The following is a 26,980-nucleotide window of genomic DNA, read 5'->3' as shown; positions in this document are numbered from 1 at the left end:
AACTAAAATGTTGATGAAATTTTAAGTGTATGATTTTTTAGGAACTCGAGTAGTTTAGGCAAATGAAAAATTGAGACTATGGCGTACAAAAAAGATATCCGAGCATATCCGACCCTCCGATGTTTTGAAAACTAAGCATGCACCACAAGCTTTTAAATTTTTATCAGACTGATGAAATTGGTGTGCGGAGTTTATCATAACACCAAATTATGTAAAACGTGGCGGCTGGACGTCTTCTAAGTAGTAGTGGATAAAAGCTGAAGCTGAATATTATAATTCTATATCATTTGTAGTCACATTTAAACCTCTCGTTTATTTGACAAGTGTATTATAATAATAATTTTCTGACAGTGATAAAAATTCTACTGGAATTTCAAAAATCCCAAATAACACAATTAATATTAGATAGAGTTTTAAATTATGATGTTCTTTAATTTTTCCTTTTACTACTTTTGAGATCGATTAGCATTCTGAAAGTAACAATAAAATAGAGACCGTAAGATATTTTTAGATATAATTAGTTTAAATTGAAAACGAGTAATATATTAACTGCACCTTTGCTCGCCGCCACAATACATAATCAATTAGACTCGATAGTTTGCTTTTGTTGACAGAAAGATCCGGACGAACACTACACATAATGCAATAGTTGTTAGTTATCAATTCCCACAAGAGCTGTTTTACATCATGTAAATTACATGCATAAAAAAATGAAATATAAAAAACTGATTACTTTTGGAATGAATTATGGAAATAGGCAAGCATTTCGTCTGGAACTTCCACGTCCTTCTCATTCACGACATTTATTAGCCACAATGCTAAACAATCGAGCATGGCCGGATAGACTTCTTCTCTGTAGTATTCATTCATATGGGACTGAAAAGAGAAAAAATTATTATTACAATTATTATTGTCATACAGATATAGAGTGGAAAAAATAACCATACAATAGAAATTCCGAGGTGAACCAAAAGTGCGGAGGCAAACTCATTTGTGCCACCGCTTGCAAAATTTACAGCCTCATTAAGCAGTTTGCTAAAAATTACTTGACATTCTTTAGGGACAGTGCCAGATTTTTTTCCATAGTATTCGATCATGCCTACGGCACCCTGAATGCATATTTCGTGTGAAGGAATGTCGAGGTACTGTAAACAAACAAATAAACAAAGGTTTTAAGTATTAATGGCGCAATCACAGAATAAAAATTAAGAACAAACCTCCAAATCATACACGTACTCGGACAATCCTCCTGGAATTGCACGATAATTTTCTAGAGATGGTTCTTGGAGGAATCGCATCACATTTTCTACCTAATGAAGAATAAACATATTATTAATTTATCTGTTACCCATAAAATAGTTAGTTTCCACTAACTAAATATTGTAATTCATATTTGTTATTACGGGATCCTCTTCCTCTTCGTAATCATCGTCACCGTAGTCTTCATAATTTTCATCATCGTCACCACCGTGAATAACTTCGCCTTCTCCAATGTCTTCTTTCGACTCGTTGTCACCTGCACCTTCTTCATCGTCATCCTCTTCCTCGTCAGCTTCCTCCTCTTCATGTACTTCTTCTTCCTCATATTCACTGTCCTCTGGGTCACTAAACAGACAGTTGCAAAATTGTAATAAAAAATTATTAGTTTACATTAATTACTAACAAATAGTTCATTTGACACATACTCAACTTCGACAGTGTCACAGTGTTGGCGTAACATGCCCTCAATTACTACAGCCCCAGTAATTCCAAAAGGATTTGAATTTAGACTCAAGTGTCGCAGACTTTTACTGGTACGAAGTATTTCAGCTATTTGAACTCCAGTTGGTTTGGTAATCTCATTTCCATCCAAAACTAGTTTTCTCAAGTTTTGATGAGTTTTTATTGTATTAACAATAAACAAAGCACCGCTGCTTCGTAAAAGACAATCTCCCAAATTTAGATCTTCAAGATGAACAAGTTGCTGAAAAGCTTCTGCTAATTTCCTTGTTCCCTTTCCAATAATTGTGTTGTCATTCAAGTTGAGAACTCGAAGGTTCGGATTAGCAGCAAAAGCTTCAGCCAAAGAAACCTGTCCTTGCCAGTACACACTGTTTTCAGGCATATGAATTTCTTCAAGTGTCGTACATTCCTATCCACCAAAAAAAGATAATGTACATATTTATATTGTTTCTTTGCACTATTTAAATGACAAAAGTAAACACTTTATAAGCACCTTGATAAACTTGGAAATCGCGACAGCCCCCTTATTTTGCATTCGATTTCTCCCGCAAACAAAGGTTTTCAAATTGAAAATTTGTCCTCCTTGAGTCAAACTAGAATGTTTGCAGTTTATGAGTGCTTTTGAAAATTCCTAAATGAAATAAATCATTTGGTATTTAACTAACAAATCCTTAGGAACTGTGAACAAGCCGATAGAAACAGTACTAAATATTTACCTCAGCCCCCTGGGGACCCAGTCCATTATTATTGCAAATAAGGACTTTCAAGGAGAAACTGCTTTGGCTTTTGAAAAATGGTGCAAGCCCTGTCATGCCCAGCGGTCCAATGGCATTGTCACTAAGATCCAAATATTGTAATCGTGCACCCGCAAGATCCACTCCAGCAAATAGGAATTTCTGTAAAAATCAAAATAATTCCATTTCAAAGCAGTGGACTGCACCGTATTTAACTCTCATCTTATTAACAAATGCATATAACAAATTACAGTGAAAAATTCATTACCATCGCTTGAGGAATTTCGTTTTTCAATCGACTCGTAAATAAGTCACGCCACAAAGCTGCTTCAAACTCTGGTTTTGACTCCAACGCTTTCCCGATTGCTTTTGCTGCGTCTACTCCTAAAGTATTCCCCTCCAGTTCTAAATACTTTAAGTTCTCACAGCTGCGGATTTTAGATACGACGTTTTTCACTGGAATTAAATTGTAATAATTATACTACAGCAATTATATACCCTGAGGAGAAGGATGCCACTTGTGACTTGTCACTGGACCTATGTCAACGTCATTTCTCATTCAAATGATCAACTTGAAGTGCAACGTTTGTCGCATCGGTTATGAGGGCTAATCCCAGTCAACAAGGATTTTATATTTTTTATGATGGGTCAATTTATTTACAAAAAAATCTTGTAAGGGGCGAATGATGATCTCGGACGCCTATTCAAGTAGAGGTTTCCCCAACCCACCAACATTGGATTTTTCTAACTCAGGATAAGTGTATTTTATGAATGTGTTTATGAATATGTACGCATACTTTTGTTAAAAAATATATTCCCTGATAATATATATATATATTATATTAATATGTTGTATTTTGATTCAAAACTTTTGAATCAACAATCATTTTTTGTGTTTAATATATCCTGAGAAATAAACGTACTAAAAAGTAAGTATTACTAACCATCTTCTTCCGTGTCCCACTTGGCTCCGAGGCCTTTAAATGACACTCCGAGTCCATTTTCAATGTAACCCTGGACCAAATTTTCCGTCACCAATTGACCAATAATTGGGGTGCACATCTTTGCAGAAGAGTTTTTCCTTACTCTCCGAAGTAATCAATATAAAAAGTGCAAGATTTTGTGAAGACTTTTTAAAATTTCGAAGCAGTCGAAAGTAATATTTGAATTTGCACAGATAGCGAAGGAGTGTAAAAAAAACTCGGAAATCGGAGAAAATAAGAATACTTGTTTGGTGGAATAATTCACATTGTTGTTGGCATGATGATCAACCGACACTGCACGACACGCGATACCGGGTCGTCCGCTCTGCTTCCTTCGCGCTGGGGCCAAACGAGAGAATTGGATTTCTTTAAATTTTAATGTCATTTCATAAAAAAACTAGAATAACCTAATTTAAATATTGGCTTCGATTTATAGTGGTTTTGGTTTGCAGGGTATTTAATATTCTTATGGAAGTTCATTGGTGCAGAATACATGTATTTGTATATGTATGACATGGTTCCTCAGGCCAGATTATTTAATTAGGAATTGAATACAAATTAACTTCAAAGAGCTTTATTTATATTTTTATTTATTCCAATTAGTTGCATGAATAGTTATTGCTATTCTATTTCAGCTCGAGATTATTTTTCAAATTTTCCGTTATACTGAAAACTTGAGTAATACTAAGTTTCCTGTCCACTCCATTTCCATTTTTCATATTCCTCTCATGCACTACGTTTTTCGCATCGTCTGGCGTTGACCACAATTTAAACCCTAAAAAAACGGACAAACATTGGTTGCATTGCACTAAGGATAAATAAAGTCTGTAAATAAATACTTACTTGATAAAATTGGAAATTCCTTTTGCAAATGATGCATCGTGGTTTTATTGCACACAAAAATGAGGAAAATTGCAATTGCTTGGAAAATATTTACAAAGTCAAAAAACATCCAGTACCACGGAGTTGCTGAATTACTTGGTGTTGTGGCCCATGAAATTACATCAAAAATCCAAGTGACTCCAGCCACTAGGAATAACATGCCGAAAAATCGAAGTCTATGCAAAAGTAGTACAAGGGGATAGTTATCGTCAAGTGACTTAATTTAAAGTATCATTAAACTATTACAACTTAAAAATAACTTACTTGTCGCTCAAAATTTTTGTCTTCATTCCATTCAATCGCAGAACTTTTTGGTGTTTAAATACGTAATAGAGCGTAATAAATAAAAACACAAGGTTTGATCCCAGAAGAAATGAAATTGGTCCAAAAAGATACGGAAACTCTGCAGATGTTCCAAGGCCGCATCGCAATTTTCCATACTCTGGGACGATTACTTCACTGAATTGATCACTCCTAATATCATATCATACGTTTACAAGATGTAGTTGAATTAAGGACCGAAAAAGTAAATATTTTTATAACATTTTAAATATTATTAATTAATTACCCATAAATCCGTTCCAAAATTAGTCCTAGGGTGACAATGCAAATCGGGATAGTGGTGGCAAACGTTGCGTATAACATAAACATTTTTAGCTGGTCCTTTTTTGTGGTGCATGGATTCATTGTTCTGCCAAATAAATTACACAAACCCAATTATTAGTTTGGACTGAAATTCGTCAATTTGTCCTGCACGAGTTACTACCGAAAGTTCCACCAAATTTTTGAAATTTCGAAATTCATGGTTGTCAGCCAGCTGAATGTAGCCAGTGCAGTAAAATGAGTCCCGATCGCAGCCATTGTGCATATGACGCCACTTGAAGTGGTCACTCTTGCCAAAATCAGGAAGGCAAATTCTAGGGCAAGAAAGGTAACGTAACCCATCAAAGCCCAACCACGAATTGTTTGTCGTCTCCACAAAACAATGTGCGCCACCAGGGTTAGAACGAGAAAAAATATAGCAATTAATAAAGCTATGACGTAAATTGCGACGAACTTTTCCTATATATACAACACAGACAAAAACGTACATTTGCATATTTGCTTAGTAATCTTAACAGTGTGTTATGGCAAAAATTATTGTTTCGTACATGTCGTTCGTTTCTCCCTTCAAACATGAAGGACCTGCAGTCAATCACCACAGTGGCCTTTTCATCACCAGCAAATTGACCGGAAGTGGAAACTTTATCACCATCATCAGAGAATGGAAGATTTTGTGCTCCATCCACACACATTGCATCCCCTGGAACTGGAAGCCAGGCGTTTCTTCCCATTTTCTCTATAACAGAACCATCTTCCAAAATCCGAAATCTAAAATTTACACGAGACAAAACTTTAAAAAACGCACGCTATGATGGGAAGACATACTTATCGCATCACATAAAAAATGTTTCGTACGGAGAGATATCCTGTGAAGCAAATGGCATCAAACTTAGTAACGTTGCATCCCCGTTGCAGAAAGACTTTGGGTTTTGGGATATGAAATTCATTTTGACGACACTATTAGTTTTTGTGTAGGCATCTTTGTACAATTGAGGCGACCACATTGTTGAGTTATTACTCATCCTTTTGCACATGAGTTTTCCCTGGGAAGCAAATTGAGAAAGGTCAAGTACTTGATCCATGTCGCAGCATTTCCTAATGCAAGGAGATTGAGGCGAACAGATTTTCCTTGGAAGGCAAATTTTGAATTTCAGAGTAGATGCTGATTTTCTGTATTGGTGAATATGCACAGTGAATGAGAAGAACTATGTTATGAAAATACACAATTTTAGTGCTTGTGTACCTTTCCAAACAAAAATCTTCTGGAGGAAGAAAGTTGGTCTGGTTATATATTGCGTATCCATTTGAAAGGAACAATAATTTTGACTGGGAAGTATTTTCCTGGTGGTCCAATATAATTTCCAGGTTTAGTGTTTCGAGACATTCAAGAACCTGCAGCTTGTTAGTAATTAATCTACGTTGATTTTGAAAAAATGAAATATTTTATATCTACACTGAAAAAAATGTTTTATAATTATTATGTTCTGCGAATATGTACACATGTTTGTGCTTGAAAATAAACCTTACCCAACAATAATTTCATCAGTCGAGTTTCTAGTTTTTTGTTTCAGTAAGTTTTGTGGAAGTGAAATTATGTCCTCTGCAATTGACGATGAGTAGCACTTGATAATTTTTAAGGCTTTTGTAGGTTCAGGTTCTATCGGAGACTGAGCTCGACTAATGCATATAACAACACTTATTAAAAGAGATAACAAAGATTTTTTAAACATTCTGTTTTTATGTACTAATCTAAATGTCCAGAAAACTATGTTCTTTTCAATTATTAAAAAATAGACTTATGTTATGTAAAACTTTAATGCTTTTTAAAATAATTAAAGTTTAAATGCAGCAAATTGCATGCACAGTTCAGAATCGATGTATGTATATATGTAAGTATCGATGATTCAACTGATGTCCCACACATTGACCAGAGGCATATATGTATGAATATATTGAATAACACGATTATATAAAAATACCAAGTTGTGACGACGACGGAATATGTATACAAGTAAGTAAAATGGCATTCAGCTCCAACATAGGCCAACCATGAAAAGTTGCTAATTAATAAAAAATAAACATATTATTATGCCATATTAAAGTTTCTTATGGCTAAAGTAAGCTTGACGCATGTAGGAAAATGAATACCGACCATGGCTCGTGACTTGACCAACTATTTAACTTTTGTGCTATCTTAATCCTAATAATAAGTGAAGAAGTTACAACCGACAATAGTTCCTTAACGGAGTCATATAAATCAATAGGATAGGAATTTAGTAAAATAACACAATGGATGAATGACAAACTTTAAATTAACATGTTCTACGTTAACTGTTTATCATTAATACCGCATGTTAAAAATTAATATTTAATGTTAAATGATTTAAACAAGTCTACGTCGATATATTTTTCTAAGAAATTACATAACGTCACTTGATAATACTCAGAACACGTAAAATCATTCACCAGTCAAATACTTATAATCATAGAATTTCATGACTAATAAGTTACAAATATTGCATTTTTACATGGCTCGCCAGTACTGACAAACAAATCCTTGATTCATTTAGCTGACCTTAAAGAAGTTGGATTAAGATTGCAATTGTGATACGATTTATGTAAATATATCGTAAAATATGACTGCACTGATCTTATGACTCTCCTGTATTTCATAGACTTTGTAGTAGTTGACTTTATCCTACAAGCATATTAATATGTAAAAAAAAAAGTGTCTCCAGCATCCAGAAAAAAACAATCAAAGGCACCAAGACAATGAATCATGTTCTGCCTATTAAGAAATCTACGTGAGAGATTTCTAGAATTTAAACAATGAAACATTTTCAGCAAAGTAAATTCATGCATAATAACCTCACAAAATGTGACGAGGTTAAACTGATGTTACGTGTTATATGTTCATATTGGATAGTATGAATCTCCAGTAGCTGGTAACTGGTACTAAAAGTAAGCATATGTTTATTGAAGAATTTCAATTAATTATGCATGAGTAGACCACATCCTGTATCAAAGCGACTATTCCGACGTCGGTTCCAGTTATATGCATTTAGCTTACCTCGTATTTATTGCTTTAAAACATGCTCAGCCAAATCGACAGAATATGCATTGGGAAATAAATGTTCTTCGAAATTTTCTTTGGGATGAATACAGACTAAAATTACTGCCACAATTAATCATGGAAGATTTTTGTAGACTCAAGCTAATAAATGACTTCGAAATAAAAATATTAATCGTTTCCAAAATTTTATTTTTTGGATGTGCAACTGCACATTGTGTAGTACGCAATGTAAGATTCACCTTAGTATGTAATCACTAGTTGATGGGATTTTCTAAGAATTAGTATATCTCCATAAATTATCAATAAAGGTAAAATTCTTCAACAAGATTTATTACTTTGTCCCATAATCCCTCATTTTACAATCTCAAACTAAATAATTTCAAAAGGTAAAGAAAATATTATTGAATTTATGTGTTGCTGATGTTACAATCTATAATTGAGCTGTATCAAGCGAAGGACTATATTTAGCCCAATTATGTAGTATTTATTAGTAGTAAATGTGTACCGCAACTATATTAATTAAGTTTTGTTTATTAAATATTGTCATACAACCCACAACGCTGCTGTTACCGTTTAAAGATATGTTTGTGTTTTCAATACTGAAATTTTTGTTTGGTTCTTGATTTATCACCTTCTGGTCCATCCCTCATACATATTTTTTGTACATGATAAAAATCTAGTTTTTTTAATGAAAAGTAAATAAGTATGTACAACATGTAGAAAGTTATTTAAATTAAATGCTAAAACAAATGAAAATTAGAAGTTGGAGTAATTTGTCCTCAGCCCAGAGTACTCTCATGCACTCAACAACAATATGTATGTCCTAGTAAAAACACTGATATTTTGGTTTAATTACTAATTAAACTAAAGAATGGTTCTAATCAAAGATTTGTAAGCTAGAATTACTCTGGAGCTGTTTCAAGAGTAGAAGGTAAGGACCGAGGTTTGGTTTCCACGAAGGAGGAGGAATGGAGGCATGTCCCTTGTTAGCATTTCCAGCCACGCCATGTACAACGGGGCTGACACGGTGCCCTTCCGTGGCATGGGCAGTGTCCTGCAGAAATTCATAAAATTGTTCGGTTTACACATTATTTCAATTCATATCCATATCATTTCGTGACGAGAAAATTCAACTTACATGACGACAAAGGTGGAATCTTTGGAGTGCAATTGAAGTAACTCTCTCAGCCTCAAATGTCTGTTGGTCTTTTCTCTGTGGCTCATTAGTTCCGACTCGGTAATGGAAGTTCCGTCTTGATTGTCGTCGGATTTGAATTCTGCAATGACGGACTCAAATTCCCTCTTGGTCTTGTCCTCTGCCTTTTTGGTAATGTCTGGAATGACGATGACGTCACTGTAGTCAATTCGAAATTTGGACAACAGGGCAGCCATGTTCCTCTGTTCTCTCCCCAACTCGTCCTTTCTGCTGGTGAGACTGAATATCCTTAACGTGCAGCCCGCATATTGCTTTCTCGTCGTCAGAAGGTATGGGAGAAGAATACTGAGACCACCGTCGTCATACAACCACCAAACATCAATCGTCCCTTTCTTTTGCTTCCGTTGAAATTGAGTGATGTTGGAGAGGACATGACTACGAAAGATAACGATAGAAAACGATTATTAAGTGAGGAAGTTTTAATTTTTCATGTTTAGGTCTCTTGATTATGCATAAACCCCAAGTTACGCTAACTATTTTTTTATAATCCAGGCAATTTCAAAATATTTATCATAAACCTGAAGTGAAAGCTGCTGTATGAAAATGTGCCTCTGCAGGAAACTACCTATGAATGTCGTCTATTTAGTAATTACCGTGGGAGAATGGCTCCTCCTGGCCCTTTGTACATCGCACTCAAGGAGTGCTTCCTCGACTTTTTATTGGAACTGAAGCCGACAAGTTGATTGTTGACGACTTGGTCTGGAAGCGTTTTCCGCTCCACTTTCGGAGACCCGGGAGGACTGCTGCTTTCACTGCTTGTCCCATCTGCAAAATGTATACTTTGTAGCTTTACTTTGAACTATTTTTTGGATCACCGTCCATCATGGACAAAAACCTTTCAAGTAAATCTATTGAGTGGGTTTATTTCTTGTATTGTATTCATAAGTGTAGTAAAAAAAATCGCCACACCAAACTCACACGCTTTGGTTACATTATCATGCTTCTAAGCCACGCAAGACACACGATAAACTCACCAACTTGAACAGAGTAAGGCGAAATATATTGCAATACTGCTGATCTTAAACTTCTGGAATCGGCTAACAATAACGAATGTGAGATTATAACACTTGGCGAATTGTAAAAATACTGTAATAACTGAGTTCTACGGACGTAAATTGGTATAAAAATGACACAATGATTTATTTACCTTGTGACAATTGGCTCTCGGATTGATTTCTAGGAATTTCCTTCTCCTTCTTTATTTCTTGCAGTTGTTGTGGTGTGAGTTGACCCTCTTCTTCGATGACATTAGAATAATCAAGACCTTCGGGAGCTCGGAGGATACCAACTGCCAAGTGCATGTCCAATGCCTCACTATAATACAAATAATTGATTTTCATGATTTTCATACTTAAATGTATTATGAGTTCAATGTGTATAAAAATGCATGCAAAAACAATCTTTGAACTCACTGAATGACGTTAAAATATTCCTTCAAATCTTGGCGATTGCCTTTCACCCAGTCTGCTTTATATCCCATGAGCACCTACAATTGATAATTAGCATTAGCGGTAGTATTTAAATTCCGAAGACTTTAAAGCATATTTCAGAGTTAATTCACCATATTGGGTCGTAATTTTCCAAGTCCACAGATTTGCATGATGGATTTGGCACCATGTTCGAAACTCTCATCTTCTACCAATGTGTAAAATCCCTTTTTCTTATGTCTCAACAACCAACTGTAAGTTTAGTAGTTATGTTTACTGATCAAGTTAAGATTATTCTCATTTTTATGTAAGCTTACCTGTACGCTTGCCGTGCCAAAGCTGCCTTCACTTTTTGGCTATAGTGTCCCTGCCCAAGGTAAGCACAATAAAATTAACGCTTGTCCCTTTGTAGATTGATAAAGTGTCAAACGATGATATTTCCGCCTATTACCTTCACAACGTGTCCACAAACCATTAAGGACAAATTTTTTACTATCAAATAAGCAAAATCAATCAGCGGGGGTCGGTTTCCTGGCATTCCAGTCATCACGAGAATTTGTGGTCTGTAATTTTTGACGTGTTCTTCTACATAATTTAGATCTTGGATTGACTTGAGGGCAGAATTAAAGCTCTGTGCTTGAGTGGAAGAGCCCCAGTTGACCTCTAAAATGATCAACAATCATGTGAACTATTAACTTGCATACAAATTTACACCGTTGATTATTTATCCATACCCGGTTTACGATACGATACGTAAAGGTAAAGGCTCAATACGCAGGCAACTGTGGCCAAAGCCGTGGGCCAGTTCAAAAGAAACTATGACAAAAGTAATTCAGAGGGAGGTGTATTATTGATCCCAAGTGTATTATATATTTTATCATTGTGTTTAATATTGTTTAAGCAAGTCAATGAAATTAAGAACAATTCAGAGGAAAATTCAGACTTGTCATATTGGATACTAGCATAAATTAACACATTTGCTAATTAAAGATAAAAATGTATACTAACCATTACAGCAATACACAGAACGCATCCGAGCAGACTGACCCAGGCATTATAATATTTGAAAGCTGGTCTCCACCCAGGACTGTGACTAATTGATGCATCTACAAGGTTTTTTTATTTTTTAATTATAAAAAAAATATCACGAAATGACATGTATACTTACGGAACACTGAGAAATTGATTAGCGTATATGCCATAAGGAAAAAGTTGGAGAGCAGTGGGCTATAATGCAAAATATAGCATAAACATTCAGATCCTATTGTCCATAATTATGATTACTTACGCAATTGCATTCAGTTCAGCTAAATAAATAGAAATATATTTTTAGTGAAATTCTCATTGTTTGAACCTTGCTGTGAAAATCTAACCGTAAATAAACTTACCAATAAGCAGACATCCCAATGAAATCACAAACACAAGACAGTATCCACGGACCTAATCACAAAAGAATAATTAGATCATAATGACATAATCCTTTAACACGATTTGCGAAAAATGACTCTATCGTAATAAAGAAAATAAGATAACGTACCGGGTCATTGTTTGCTCCATATCTTCAATAAGCACAAAGTAATGAATTAAGACTGCCATAATGTAATAATTAACATGTGAAAAATAAAGTAGTTACATACCCCTTAGCAAAAAAGTGAATGACGGGATACAGCTTATCCTTGCACAGGGCCTTGTTGTGAATAGTAAAATTCAAGTAAGTTGCATGCACCGATAATTACAATTAAAAAAACTGTCAAACTCAATTTAAGGACTAACCTGGAACACCCGAGGGGCTCCCACTAAACTGGCAATAGCTGAGGACAACGTTGCCGCAAAACAACCGGCGTAGATCTGAATTTGATATAAGATATAAATCTTGGGATACAATATTATTATAAAGCTAAATGTATGGTAACTCTGGTGCATACCAGTCCTCCAAAAGATGAGATCAATTCCATGACCTGCAATATACAGAGGTTACGTTATGAGTGGCAATGGGACCACCACAAGCCATCCAGATCCAGCGACCCACACAGTTTAATAGACTAACTCATCCTCAGTGCGCTACTTGGACCAATATTATTAATATTACGTCCAAGTGTCTATTGATCTATCAAACTGCGTGGGTCATAATAAGGTCTGAATGGTTTGTGCTCTCCTTGTTAGTCATAAATTGATAAGTGCGTAGTTTAGAAAGCCCACCTGGGCACTGTTGTAAAGCCCATATTCGCAATCTCGGTTCGTGCAGTTATCATACGCAATGAAGGTCTCGTCCTGCAGCACGGTCATCTCACTGTACACGGTCAAATTGTACTCTGTCAGGTTTCCACTCGCCTCTCGCATGGCACATCCTCCCATCATGACGGCATATCCAATGTAGGACAGGTACGTGATCGTGATGGCTAGCAGCGTCCCCTTTGAACATCATAAGTTCAAAGTTAGTTATTAAAATACTGTTATTGTTGTATTAAATATTAGAAAAGTCCAGTACTTTGGGAATCGCGCTGGCTGGGTCTTTAAGATCACCGGATAAATTGGCACCTATAACGACATTAATTTTAACGAAATTGTGTGAGAACCTTTACTTGATTTGTAACGATATTTATTAGCGTACCAGCAACGATGCCAGTTACAGCAGGAAAAAAGACGCCAAACACCGTCCTGATAATAGGTTTTTAATTGGCTACAGTTTATTTTATATTTTACATGCGTTTTGTATTTTACCAAAAATCTTGTTTTGTGGTATCCTCTCCGTATGCCGTTCTATAATCGGACCAAAAGTTTGTGACGAAAGTCTCAGCTAGAAAGTGAGATTTATCATGGTGAAAGCAGCTCTTATATTATTTAAGTTGTACATACGTAATCTGCATTTTTGTGGAGACTGGGCTAAGCTCTTACCATTATATCCGGGAAAACCTTTGGCTTTTTCTAGGTCATCTACTGGCCTATTGATGGAATAAAAATGTACTTAATTTATTGAAAATTATGCTTCTTGTAATGCAATACCTACCCAATAAAACTTCCAATTATAAAATTGACCTTTATATAAACAAAATAAGGATTAATCTAACGTTTTATTCAATTTACTTTGAGAAAATATTTAAATGTACCAACCTGGGCTGCGACATCCATTCGAGTTGTTGTTCATGTGTGAGAAAATTTTGTAAAATTAATAATATTGTACAGCACATTGTCATCCATTAAAACCTAAATTTTACAATATGAGACATGCTGAGATGAGACTTGAGCCATTTCACATAAAACGAATGCTGCAGCATATCCAGCAAGTGAGACGTGTAGCAAAGCAGAGTACAATCCGACCGGATTATTTAATTCAATTGTTGTTTTAAAATCAATTTCACGAAATCTATTGTTTGAAATTATATCCCGTTTAAAAATGAGTTTATCGAAGGTGTGTTCTCCGGTCCGGAAAATTTATGTTTTTTAGATACAGAAGGTGATATCAAAATCAAGGAGTATAAAGCATAATATTGCATAATTTAAGTTAATTGAATGTGGTTGGTTAATTACCGGCAATCAGTACGACCAAAAGAAACATTTGTGTCTGTTAAAAAATGCATAAACTTTTAGAGTATGATACCTTTATTGCATATTAATAATTATCATCTTACTCTGGTGACCCAGTCCATTCCGACAAAAGCCAGTACCAAGATTGCGACGAGCACGCCCACGCCTATGACCCGAATATCGTTGGATCCACCGTCGATCAGTTGTCCCCAATTATTTGCCTATTATTTACAATAAGTTGTATATAATATTAGTACGCTATAAATACGTATAAAGTACGCTAAATGCTATACGGGTAAGTACTTTCAGCAAGTCGTTAAGTGATTCGCAGAATCCGACAATGTACAACGACACAGCAATAGAATTTGCAATGGTGAACATAAGACCAATAGCTGCAACGGTTATCATACGAGGTTTAATGTATAGTAAATATATACGTATTTATTAGGCATGCAATTTTATATAATAAATGGGTAACATACCTGCTCCGAATTCTGGACTATAAGTATAAAAAAGTGCATATCAAAAATAATTTAATTTTTTTGATAAATTCATTTCAATTTGAGATAGCCTACGAGAAATATTTGTAAATCTTACCCTAAACTCCGCGAAATCATGTAGTAGATACCTGTCAGGATACTATAATTAGCATAATGTAATATAATATAATCTCATGCAAATGTACATACATACTTAATGCAATAAAATCATTCATTTCAAGCTGGGTGCATATGCACGTATTATTAAGCACAACCATTTTCTTGTTACATACCTCCTCCTTTGATTTGTCCATTCGTTGAAACAGCGGACATCGAAAATGCAGTTATAAACGTGACCTATTGGAAATACAGATGAATATGCGAAATTTGGAATACAAACTATCACATATTGATTTACCAAATTAGCGAGTGAAATTAACAAGAATCCTTCCAAAATCCCTGCCTGCCCAACGCACCTGTAATTAATGTTCAACTAATTAATAACATCGTACTTGCAATATCACATATAAATATATTTCAATAACACAAATGCAACAAACATTTATCATTCTGAATAATGTGGATGCAAATATGTGCATTTACAAGTCTCTTAATTAATCTGAGGGGATAGAAATGCAATTTAATATCGGTCTCTATTAGTAGGAAAACAAAAAGTGCAAAGAACAATAAATTTTTTTTCTTTATAAATGTAAATATGCTGCATATCATTGTTTTCATGTATTGAGCATCTTTGTTGCATTTATGCATGTAATCTTTATTTCAGTTCAAGGAATATGTACCATGACAGTCGCAGGAACAGCATAACCCCCCTGCAAATTATCAACAATCAAAAATAAATTAATCATTAATCACGTAAAAAGCCAATAACTCATTTTCAAAATTAGCGTTAACTTGCCAAATGTTGAGCATGCATCGCATGAGCACGCCTTCCAACCAGCCAAATTTGATGACCTTGCCTTTCAAAACTTCTCCAGTTTCTTCGTCCATTGCTTTTGTCTGAAAGGACCAAATGACTTTTAGTTATGTTGAAGATCCCATTAACATTAAATTCTTTCAGCGTCACCACATTTTTTACATGAACATGAACATTTGTATATTATCCGCATGCCTTATTTAAACCATGTCCAGCAACACTTGACAGCAATTCTCCACTTTATTCCATGTATTATATCCACTCGTCTTACGATTAGCAAAAAATGTTGTGTCAGCACTACCAAAATCGTTGATTGAAGCCGTCTTTTTTACGTGTTAAGAAGGAGCACTAATAATTAAAATATATTGATGCCCCCTCTGTGTGTTCTTTCCATTGTTGCGTACTTTTCCTATCGATAATCTAGCTCTGTCTAGTTCTTAAATTTTTTAGTTTCGGTTTCATCCGGATAGCATCTTTTTTGTTCGCGATACTTGACTGGACTTTGAGTTCGTCCTGTTAAATGCGGTATCAATCATGCTATGTGAGTATGGTAATGTTTTAAATTTAACGTTGGAGTTCACTGGACCAGGTGTTCAAATCTATGTACATAAGATGACACGATCAATCATTATTGTTTAGAAAGAGGAATGTCAATGCCAATATTGCCACAAACAAGTAGGATCACGTATGCAAAAATGAACAAAATATTTCCAATGCTTTTTAGATTGCGTGTGAATTTTTTAAGGATGACATTTAATTCTATTACAATCAATGCAAATCTACTCCAGATCACACTGCTTTTCCCAATATTCATAATTCAAATCACAACATGCAATAAACATTCCAAAGCTTCGATTCTGCAAATGGAACTATTTATGATGCACACTAGTTTAATAAACGGTTGTCGATTTACAGTGATTCCTCATAAACTTTGGTGGTCGTTTCATAAAATCAATTGCCACCACGATATAATTTAATGACCATCCAGTGAGATTTTAATGGCAACAATGTCCCGAGGATGAAACAGCCACTGCATGCTGACTTACAACATGTATCCTTACCAAATATAGCAGCATTTGCAGTGATGCATGCAAAATCGTGTAATGCTTCATGACCTTACCCGCTTCTTTTTTTATACATATCGTCTAAACACGGGGCAAACTTCTTTGTGCACCAAATTTTCCGTCCAACTCATCCCATTGAATCATAAAGTGTCATAAGACGAGTGAGTTCACATGCATATTACTAGCTTCATATGCCTCGTCACCAGACCAGACAGACAAGAACGGGCATTTTTTATCGTCGTTCATCCCCTACAGTGCAGATCCAAGTGAATACAAGCTTCTTCTTCCGAATTGAATGTGATTCATTCTTCCTGTGAAGAATAAGCATGCAGACTTTCATAACTGCAAAACTGCTTCTTCATAGTTTACTGCTGCCGTGCGAATATATGTATCTGTGTAATCCGCATGTTGAGCAGTATTGCAAATAAAAGAATCAAAAGATAGGAATTTCGCCAGGATGACAAATGCTTCTTTATAAGCTAAATCAAGTGGTGGAAAAGTACCATGGCATTACACAAGTCTGAGGAGACTGAGAGCTCTTTCCGCGTATCGCCCATGAAATAAGTACAGGGAGGCATTCAGTGTGTGCATGAACGAGTACAAATTTGATGCACATTGTCCACACTTCTCGAGTCAGTCGTTGCCACAAAAATACCTACATCAGAGTCATCATTAAACAAGCACGACTCCGGAAATGGCTTGACTGGTGCTGGAAGTTAAACGACTAGGATTATTCTAGAATTCCAGCCTAATTAATATGCTTTGATTCAGGATTCCTCAGTGCAAATCCAGGCTATATTTCTTGCTGGCCAATGCACCCACATAAATTTGTATAGCATTTTTGTTGTCTGATTTGATGTGCTATTCAGTACACATAAAACACCAAGACAGGTGTAAAATAACATGCAGACGAATAGGAGCCACTCATCTAGTATTGGCAGTTATATAACGAAATAGGATGGTGAAGCTTATCTGTATCATGCACTTCCAATCCTGCAATTAATGCATTCCACTTCACCTCATTGACATGGCCATGCTGTGATATGGATGCGTTGGAACAGATTGCAATCCTCATGTATGCAGTATGTAGAGGAATGCACTTTCGATTAAATTACTGCCAGTCCCATCACCTGGCCCGTCCTAACATTCAGCACAAAACATCTATTGACCAGTAATTCTGCCTAAACAAATGTCAATGAACACTTGCACTTGCATCGTGTTCGCATTGTCTTTCCATCCTACATTTACATACACTTGCATTTGTATTCCTACTTATTAGCTTCCGTATTGTTTGCATAACGAGCTTGTGTAGATTAAACACTTGCGTATTTATAACTCACGACTAAAAAAGGGATCCTAATTTTCTTTAGGAAAAACACATTTAATTTGAGCTTTGCTGTTTCAACCAATAGCTGACCAAAACTTAAGTCTTTCGGATTTCGAAACAAGCTCTAAACAAATAATATCAGAGGTGAAAGCCTGCATCAACTAGTCGTGTCATGCATGACAAAATACAAATGCAATAATTATTACTTTTCCTATGCCAGTAGTAAGGCAGATTTTCATTTAAAAATTTGTAGGGCTCAAAATTTATACCTAACTAATAATCATAAAAATCTATAAAAGGCTTTAAAATATATTATGGGTGTAACGGTTTGGTTACATCTCATTCTTCAATCCTTAAACAAGCAATTTGCCATAAATTAAAAAGATGTAAGACAAAAATAAAAGTCGTCCTCATGCTGAAGTGCATAGTTGTTAGAAGTTTGCTTAGGTACAGTGATAAAATAATTTCTGAGATGGTAAAATTAGCTACGTCTAGTCGGTTATAGTAATAAAAAATTGTAATTAATTTGTAAGATACGACAGCACACACTGTAAAATATGTCGTATAAACATCAATGTCATTAATCCGGGTACTTTCAACTTTACAATATAAGTATTTAGTTGTTTTAATCAACAACGCCCCACAGAGACAGGCACAAACACACCTTTTAAAACAATGACTCAAGAGATGAGATTTGTTGTCATTAATATGGAATTCTTGTTGGCTAATCTCAACCAAGTGACGAAAACAGGAAAAATATATATGTATATGATATGAATGTATGTACATATTTAACAATTATATTTATTTTTTGATTGATTAAAAACCCAATCAATCAATCAATCAAAAAATAAATATAATTGTTAAATATGTACATGCATATATATCAGAAAAATATGCACAGAAAACATATCCGGCTGGCATGGACTATCCTATCGTTTACTTAATTCCTAATCATACACAATTATAAACACTTGTAATCACAAACAATTGGGGTGCATCTATTTATGTGGTTTCATAAAAGTAATATGAACCTGTTTATATTAAACAATAATTTGCATAATCTGCTTTTCCTGTTGGAATATTTAATAACGTCACTTCCATCGCCAGAAATTTGACGATTATTCTCGACAGTTTCGATCGAGTAATACTACACGTTCCAGAATTAATATAGGTACTTAAATGCATATGTACTTATTTTTCCCCTTACGCACAATGCAAATGCATGCATAAATCAACTGAATATATATCTTCCAACTACACATTATTATTACAACATTCTTCTTTTGTCCAACATTTGTTGACATTATTATCAGATAACACGACCTGGCGACACACCTAAATCCCAAAATGTACAGGATATCGGCAATGGCACATTTAGATCACCTTCATTGAATTTTCTATCAAATCATATAATGGGAAGCTACGTAATATGACATTAACTAAATATGTACATTACATGCAAATGTACATGAAACAACCGAATGTAAGTTCGTTTTTATTAAGTAATTAACAACAAAAGGTTATATAATTTCGTCGAGACAATTGACATCCTCATACGTCGACAATTACTTTGCTTTTTGATAAATAAATGCTACGATCTTTTAGAACATTACACATCTAAATCAAGGTTGCAACTAATTAACATAGCGGAAATATGTGATATCTACCATTTTTGAAACCGAAGAATATATGTCCCCATTTTATCCATGTATTGTCCTTTGTCGTGCTCTCTTTTGTGGGTAAGAACACTGGACAAATAGCTAACTAATGATGAAGATAAATTGTCCAATAACGATTCATACAAATAAATACATAGATTCACTAACACATAATACGTACACGAGTCGAGAGTCCTTGTTAAAATAGAGAAGAGAGAATCCATTAAAACTGCAACGAATCTAAACTGCTAATTTTGTGTCTGTACTGGACACATGTTCGTTTGTGGGGAGATAGAACATTTATAAGAGTGCAGAGGAAATGAACACCGTCAAACCATTTGAATTGGACAGTCATACAAAACCACAAAGTGTCACAAGAGCAGTGTCATCGTTTGGGTTCTTTACAAATGAAATTGAGCGTGTATGAAATCCGACTATATGTAACAAACCCTGATATAAGTTTACATAAGACTTTACACAAGGTTTGTAATTTGTAAGCGGATGATAAAAGTGCGTGATTCTTCCAACCATTGCATAAACTCTACAGTTTAATTAACAACTTATTACGAATTTAAATGGTCACTCGCTACAACGAACTATATCCGACTCAATCAAATTAACAAACGGACTAATTGGGTGGATGAAATAGAATAAAGGGTCTTTATGCAATCTTTATATAATATTGGACATGTCAACAGTGAGCAGATCACAATGGTTGATGTGCATAATATTACGTAAAATTACGTAAAATTACAATGATTTAAAATCATCAATTCTGAAGTTATTCGTAATTTTTATACTTCCAAGTACATAGTTCCAATTATGTTATTTTTTGCTGTAAAAGGTAAATGTTTCCCCTACAGTAAACCAAGGCCTGGAGGTCATTACTGGACGTAAAAGTTCTGAAGAATACGTTAAGAGTCTTATGCAGCCAAATTTTTGTATTTATTTCCAACTTGAATTCTGAATATTTTGTGAATAATTTAGGGATTAGAAAAATATGCAGGCCCAACCAAGATCCCAAATACACGTCAGTCCAGAAGTAAAAACTAGTTTGGACTTTACAGTGACCAAAACAAGTATATTCCCAGTAAAATTCTCGTCGTATTCAGCATTTTTTACAAATTGTTGGGATGCAGATGCAATTAATCTATCACGACTTTATCCGACCTTTAACATCCAGATTTTTCTAGTAATAATGGGAAAATACTGGAGGTATAAAATTCTAATGAGACGATAAAAACAAGGCAAAAGTGAGAAGACGACAATCATGTTTTCCAACTCTGTGTGCAACGAGCATGTCATAGAACTCTGTTAACTTGTTGTTCGTCTGACCTCATGGCCCATTCAGAATAAAAATGTAATAAAATCTTCAATATTTGTCACTATAAATTCTGAAAATCTCATTGCCTATCGTGCGAGCTGGTGAGCTGTATCTGGTTTGGTTTCCTAAAAATCTATGTGCGTCACAAACTCGAAGTCGACAAATGTGCCATTTTTGGGAAATAAACAACTAGTTGGCACCAAAACGATGCAATGAAAGTGAACTGAAACACTAATTGGGAATGAAATATTGTCAATATCAGTAAGAACAGTGTCTAGTGCTCAATGTCGGAATCCAATTATGACGTTGACTTTATGGCCAAGGGAATTTCTTTGACTCCAATTTGCAATCCGCACAAATATTTTACATAAATGGCGTAAAATACGGAACTACATACATGCATATAAAACGACCTGTTGCTCTTGGCCGGTAATACTTATGCTAATCGTCTGTCTTTCTTTAACCAGTCATCTTTCACTGTAAGCCTCTTGTCGTGGAGTCGAAAATCGATTGGCATACATAAAATCATTCCGGCTCGTCAAGTACTGAAGTCTTTGGGACATCAAATAAATTTCCTTTCATAACAACATTGGTGTACGAAATACGAATCATGAGTTCCAGCAGAATTAACCACCCAAAACAAAAATGTATCAAAAATCTCTGCATTTTTTCTCAACCATTCTGGTGTATCAATAGTCAACAAAAGGTGGGAGGAGGACATGGTTTGTTGTTTGCAGTATATGCAATATACATGTGTATTTATGTACCTGCGTACACAGTATAACCATGAAATTCTATGGTCTGAAATGGTGTAGCAAGCTTTTCACCACGATTCTTTGTGTGTAACTAAAAGACTTTTCGACGTGGAAACGTAAATGAATCCGCGAAGAATATGATAAATAGAGATTCCCATTGCGTTCCGTGTAAAATATAACCTTTTCAAACCGTATTATGCTTCTACGGTAGAAGTTCTACCTGGTTGCTTTACTAGCGACTATTATTAACTCAATCTTCGGTCTTCAGCTTGTTTCTTCCTATTCAGTAAATCTTTCAATGAGTTTTTCAAGAGTTAAAACAGAGATCATATCACCTCCAAACTTTTTGAACAGGTAATCATTGCATTAATGTGAACCGCACCTAAACTTCGGGCCTATAGACTAGTGCCTAGAATGTACTAAAAAATTAAAATTTACGATCGTATGGGTTTTATTACTTGGGGTTTTCCCACTAGAGTTCCTGCTTATTTTATTTAAATTTGTGGCTCCCAAAATAAAATTGCTTGTCACATTACCGGCAAATAATAATATTTGTGTTTCTATATTTCGTTCTGACATTACTATACTTTTTGAATGACCTCCTAGGTACACACCGATCCGTAAAACTGACAATGGAGGTCTCCCAACGTATGCTCACAGATTTGGACCAAATTAGCGTCAATCGATCACAAATATAATTAGTATGAAATTTGCAAATGAAACTATCTGCCAATGCGCAGGTTTGGCGGAGATATTTGCAGTCAAAGCAGAGAAAATGCGCAGGAAATTTGGAAAATGAAAAATATGCCAGCCTTTTGGTGCGTTTTCTCCTCTTTTTATGCAAATATCTCCGCCAAACCTGCGCATTGGCAGATAGTTCCATTTGCAAATTTCATACTAATTATATTTGTGATCGATTGACACTAATTTCGTCCAAATCTGTGAGCATACGTTGGGAGACCTCCATTGTGAGTACATGTTTAACTAGTTTTGTCGTAAGGTTCTCGTGTGTGCTACTAGATATTACCATCTTCTGCTTTCATGGGCCTATTTCCTTTCTGCATTGGTTTTGCATGCCATGTGTACAGTTGAGTTGATGAGGATGAGGAAGTAGGCATGCAATTTAATATCAAGCCGAAAACTAAGAGGTCTAACCAGTTTATATTTTTTGTCAATGGCTGGTTTGGTCAGCCAGTACGGCATAAAAGATTACGTGTATACTGCCTGCATTCTTGAATGCAATATCTCAATTGCACATATGTATGTACATACAGTAACCATCCATGAAGAGATTTGGGTGCCTAGAGTCTCGTCTTGTCGTATGTAAAGTTATGACGAGAAACATGCAACAGAAGCATGATTGTGTCTTCTGCTGGCATGAGCATGAATCGTTTGAGATATTTATGAGGTAAGAATGCACATAAACGAGGCAGTGTGAGACAAGTGCCTTCCAACAAGAATGCAATTGCAAAAAACACGTTGCATACCTTCTCAGTGTAAGTAGCATTATGGAGTTCGTCCAGCGTGGGCCTGGGGGCGGCATGAACGCTCAAAAGGTCTCTGTAATTGTCAAGGGCTGGCAAGGCTTCACGCGTCAGTTGTCCCAAGCTCTTGTGGTAGCGGGTGTCGTAGACGTAGGTGTACTGGTTGGGGGACAGCCCATCGTGAGGGGACGTGGCCTCCGGTGGGGGTGACAGCGTGTCCTCCGATTCTAGCGTCCCTACCCGATTTACCTGAAAACGGCTGTTCCCATCGTTCATCTCCGCTCCAGACGCCTTGCTGATGCTCAACTTCCCCGTGTGTGGCATCTTCAACATTTGGCTCTCAAACAATCGACGAATCTACACCTTAAGTCTTTGTGTAAGCCCCCTTAATCGTGTTGAAGGCTTAGGTATGGTTTTTCTTGCGGCCACTCTGCTATACGCCCACAAGTTTCCGTGGATGTTGGTGACACAGGAGTAAGTCTATTTCACTCTGAGGAGTGTCAATCCTCCGGCAACAGAGAATATGTATGTACGAAACTCTTAAGTAAATACTTGAGTTGAAAGTAGTTTGCTGCTAAAAATTCAGACAAATCAAAAAACACTTTTAGACTTGATCTGTCGATGTTAACTCGAAGTTGCCTAAAGTTCTGGAGACTGGTTTGTTGATATTGGAGGATATTTCTGGTTGGTTTCTGTATCCGAGTTTCCGAGTAGAAACACCAACTACTAGTTTTTTAGCAGGAAGGAGGAAGCCGGGTATTAAGAAGAACCGGATAGAGGGGAGTCGTGGTGGGTAAGAGCTTTCGCCAATGCCAAACTAAAAGCAAACTCTTCGTCTGCTCGCTAAAAGTGTAAATATGAACTAACCAGTTGAACGGAAAGGGCCACTCGTTTTATACTTACGCAAGTTTTTGGTTGGATAAAACGAATGCTGGTGGTGGGGTGGGAGTTAGACAAGCAGAAGCAATTCAGCAGCATCAAGCAGCAATACGCTTTTTCTGATGATGGTATTCGCATTGTACTCATTTCATTATTACAATGAAGGATGAAGATGAGACGAGGGAGATTATTGAGACTTTGGTGGATGGGCTGACTGAGTTGATGATGATTAGTTTCAGCCGCATCTCAAAATTGTTAACCTGCTCTTGCGACCAGTACCCTGGTGCTGGTGATGCAGATAAGAAACTGATTGATGGGTGGATGGAATGGTACATTATTATTGTAAATCAATCCAGCAAGACAGTGACTACCTACGTACACATGTACGTACTTGTGTATGCACAATATTAACACAAATCAAACGTTAGAAATACAAGTCACTTTTGAGCTTTCTACATATGCACAGACTTGTAATTATGAATTTACTTGAGAAAGAAAAGTTGGATAAACTAGTCGTACGATGGGTGGCGAGTATTCCTTGTGAGGGGAGAGGGTCACTAATTAGAAATGTAATCGTACATATTTCCACAGACACTTATTTTTTTACTTGACGGTTCAGCCCTCCATCTTTTCATACCTTTTATTACTCCCTATTTACAAGTTCAAGTACAAGCATTGGCAAATGCTAAGTTTTTCGCTTGCAATTTTCAAGGATGGAAGTACCTCTCCCTCACGCTCTTACATAAGTGGAATGGAACAAAGACTTCCCCTCCGCAACTGCTATGCATTGTTACACATGTGTGAATCATATATGCAACCATGAGGTTAGTGGTACTGCTCTTACACATCAATACGTCTACTTCTTTATTCTCCACATTTCCGAATGATGTATCGTACATGCTGAAAAGGGGACATGCTGGATATTGCCCTCACAAAATTGTGCAAAAAATGAACCATTTGAAGTTGCAGTCCCAATTGAATTTATTTTTGTACTTCAGTAGTGCAAACATACAGCTCAAAGATGTATTTATTTTAAGAACATTGAAACATACATCCGCAGATGTGTAGCTATTTATCCTGTCCCTTAATTTTGCAATTCTGCTGTATTAAAAAGTTTAAAAATAGCAACCTCAAGGCGTAATATGAAAATAACTCACGCTCTACAACGCGATCAATACATACTGAGTTTCCAATTCTGTTGAGGGCAGAAAGTCCTAATATTTACGTCAGACGTGGAAGTACGTATGTATGTAATTCGTACAATTCTTGCCAACCCGGACAAAATTTGAAGAAGTGGTGCCTAAAAGTTGATGTCAGCTTAATGTAATTTAACGATAACGACAATGTATAAACAATTTCCAATTTTCCCAATCATGCATAATCGATGTCTCACATAATCTAATCTGTTAAGCATGTAAATCCAGTAGTGTCCACATGTCAACATTATAAATCTCTACCACTCTCGCATGACACTATAATATGTCCTGAATCGATTGTCTCATTGATCGATACACATATCTTGCCAATCAGTTTTTGTAGTAAAATTCCAGTAAACTGTCAATCAAACTTCAATACCTAAATCCTCCCCTCTTTTGAACCCACTTGATAACAACAACAATTCCGTGACCATATTGGCGAGCGTCGTTGATATAACCCTAATTCCATGCTTTGACATATTGCATTCCTATACATTCAACATTCATTCATGGCATGGACTTTATGACTCAAGCGACCAGCATTATTATTTTTTACAATGATATGGAGCCATGTAATTGTTTTCCTAATACAAATGTACATATGTACATGTTTGTGACAGTGTGTAATATCATTGAGTGGAAATTCCAGCAGAAAATGTCAAAATGTTTCGGATTTTGTTCGATACTCATACATCACAAAGTATACGATTGTTCGCTAAGTCATATCGCAATATTCGCAATGCGCAGTCGATTATACATACGCAGATACATGTGTACCTGCACAAATCAATCTGAATCACTTAATTTATAAAATATTTATATTTTGTTGTTGTATAACTTTCCTGAATTTTTACTCTTAAGTAGCAATTTTATATAATTTGGAGTATATTTGTAAACCACTTTTGCATGAAAACTTTTGAAGTTCAAATACATACTGTAGTGCATGATAGTAGTAGGATAGTTGTGTGTATCCGATGGGTAGTATCTTAGCATTGGTAAATACAAAATGCATAAAAGATAGTATTAGTGAGGGCTCTAGCGACGAATAATTAACCACCACGATATAAAAGATACAGAAAGAGATGTTCCACGTCACTCACAGATGGAGTAGGAGTTAACTCTGCGAGTTTGCCATTTAGTTTAACATTGAGGGCTTCTGGCGACCTCTCGTATGTGACGTGGAGAGTCATCCCCCTTACTTGCTTAACAAAGAGCAGAGTGCTTCTTCTAATTCTTTCTATTCTATGTGTGTATCTAATAATGTTGTTTCAATTTATGTCTGTTTGGTACCATTTGACGACATAATTTGTGTCGGGTATTATCGGGTATGCCGTATTTACCTTTAGGAATACAACATAATATGTAAATACACGGGTTGGGGAAATTGAGATAAATTTTATTTCCACTATTTACTGAAGCCGTCATCTCAATGTATGGTTTATCACCCTAAATGTCATTCCATAAATTATATAAACGCAACATTCTTTTGCGACACCAAAGTTCCCAAGTTGGTTTCCTTCATTCATTTGATTCTGAAAACGGAAGGAGTTCAAGAAGCGCGTGTGACGGCAAATGTCAAATTTCATGCTTCGGAGCGTGCACTTAAAACAAACAGCGATGTACACGGACGACGACGTCTTACTCCTTCCGTCGTCATTCTTTCGCCCACCAACCTCTAAACTAGAGCAAATATTATCATTTATCATTGAATA

At 35.7% G+C, this 26,980-nt stretch overlaps 3 protein-coding genes across 3 annotated transcripts; all 3 read right to left on the bottom strand.

The window, feature by feature from the left end:
• Positions 1–286: 286 nt before the first annotated feature.
• On the bottom strand, positions 287–3,742 carry LOC110841864 (ran GTPase-activating protein 1). Its single transcript, XM_022087562.2, has 11 exons — positions 3,401–3,742; positions 2,725–2,912; positions 2,439–2,618; positions 2,216–2,353; positions 1,686–2,131; positions 1,404–1,605; positions 1,218–1,310; positions 948–1,145; positions 734–876; positions 556–631; positions 287–470 (listed from the first exon to the last, which is right to left on the bottom strand). Exons 1-11 carry the CDS (start codon positions 3,516–3,518, stop codon positions 447–449), a joined length of 1,806 nt encoding a protein of 601 aa, XP_021943254.1. The 5' UTR covers positions 3,519–3,742; the 3' UTR covers positions 287–446.
• Positions 3,743–3,997: 255 nt separating this feature from the next.
• Positions 3,998–6,853, bottom strand: LOC110862704. Its single transcript, XM_022111918.2, has 9 exons — positions 6,452–6,853; positions 6,168–6,338; positions 5,780–6,094; positions 5,473–5,692; positions 5,088–5,383; positions 4,890–5,012; positions 4,586–4,795; positions 4,283–4,497; positions 3,998–4,214 (listed from the first exon to the last, which is right to left on the bottom strand). Exons 1-9 carry the CDS (start codon positions 6,652–6,654, stop codon positions 4,066–4,068), a joined length of 1,902 nt encoding a protein of 633 aa, XP_021967610.1. The 5' UTR covers positions 6,655–6,853; the 3' UTR covers positions 3,998–4,065.
• A 1,447-nt stretch (positions 6,854–8,300) lies between these two features.
• Positions 8,301–24,062, bottom strand: LOC110849698 (solute carrier family 12 member 3). Its single transcript, XM_022097138.2, has 34 exons — positions 23,197–24,062; positions 15,561–15,661; positions 15,445–15,474; positions 15,063–15,120; positions 14,938–15,001; positions 14,763–14,793; positions 14,648–14,664; positions 14,469–14,557; positions 14,270–14,386; positions 14,169–14,202; positions 13,752–13,756; positions 13,648–13,676; positions 13,536–13,582; positions 13,362–13,437; positions 13,252–13,298; positions 13,129–13,178; positions 12,840–13,052; positions 12,566–12,598; positions 12,414–12,488; positions 12,278–12,327; positions 12,178–12,199; positions 12,029–12,080; positions 11,929–11,947; positions 11,809–11,867; positions 11,649–11,746; positions 11,375–11,456; positions 11,092–11,303; positions 10,958–11,007; positions 10,775–10,892; positions 10,626–10,699; positions 10,361–10,527; positions 9,807–9,978; positions 9,136–9,588; positions 8,301–9,051 (listed from the first exon to the last, which is right to left on the bottom strand). Exons 1-34 carry the CDS (start codon positions 23,524–23,526, stop codon positions 8,916–8,918), a joined length of 3,210 nt encoding a protein of 1,069 aa, XP_021952830.1. The 5' UTR covers positions 23,527–24,062; the 3' UTR covers positions 8,301–8,915.
• Positions 24,063–26,980: the final 2,918 nt, after the last annotated feature.

This window comes from Folsomia candida, unplaced genomic scaffold (genome assembly GCF_002217175.1).
Source record: "Folsomia candida strain VU population unplaced genomic scaffold, ASM221717v1 Fcan01_Sc001, whole genome shotgun sequence".
NCBI classification, from domain to species: Eukaryota; Metazoa; Arthropoda; class Collembola; order Entomobryomorpha; family Isotomidae; genus Folsomia; species Folsomia candida.
This window is presented reverse-complemented; position numbering and strand designations above follow the sequence as displayed.

Excerpts from the sequence above, each read along its gene's own strand:
- LOC110841864 (XM_022087562.2), bottom strand. The coding sequence starts at position 3,518 with ATGTGCACCCCAATTATTGGTCAATTGGTGACGGAAAATTTGGTCCAG. Across the intron at positions 2,913-3,400 it reads GTGGGACACGGAAGAAGATG|TGAAAAACGTCGTATCTAAA; the intron begins GTTAGTAATACT and ends ATTTAATTCCAG. Across the intron at positions 1,311-1,403 it reads ACGAAGAGGAAGAGGATCCC|GTAGAAAATGTGATGCGATT; the intron begins GTAATAACAAAT and ends ATTCTTCATTAG.
- LOC110862704 (XM_022111918.2), bottom strand. The coding sequence starts at position 6,654 with ATGTTTAAAAAATCTTTGTTATCTCTTTTAATAAGTGTTGTTATATGC. Across the intron at positions 5,693-5,779 it reads GCTTCACAGGATATCTCTCC|ATTTCGGATTTTGGAAGATG; the intron begins GTACGAAACATT and ends TGTAAATTTTAG. Across the intron at positions 4,796-4,889 it reads ATTTTGGAACGGATTTATGG|GAGTGATCAATTCAGTGAAG; the intron begins GTAATTAATTAA and ends ATATGATATTAG.
- LOC110849698 (XM_022097138.2), bottom strand. The coding sequence starts at position 23,526 with ATGTTGAAGATGCCACACACGGGGAAGTTGAGCATCAGCAAGGCGTCT. Across the intron at positions 13,438-13,535 it reads AGGTTTTCCCGGATATAATG|CTGAGACTTTCGTCACAAAC; the intron begins GTAAGAGCTTAG and ends CTCACTTTCTAG. Across the intron at positions 10,700-10,774 it reads GAAAATTACGACCCAATATG|GTGCTCATGGGATATAAAGC; the intron begins GTGAATTAACTC and ends TATCAATTGTAG.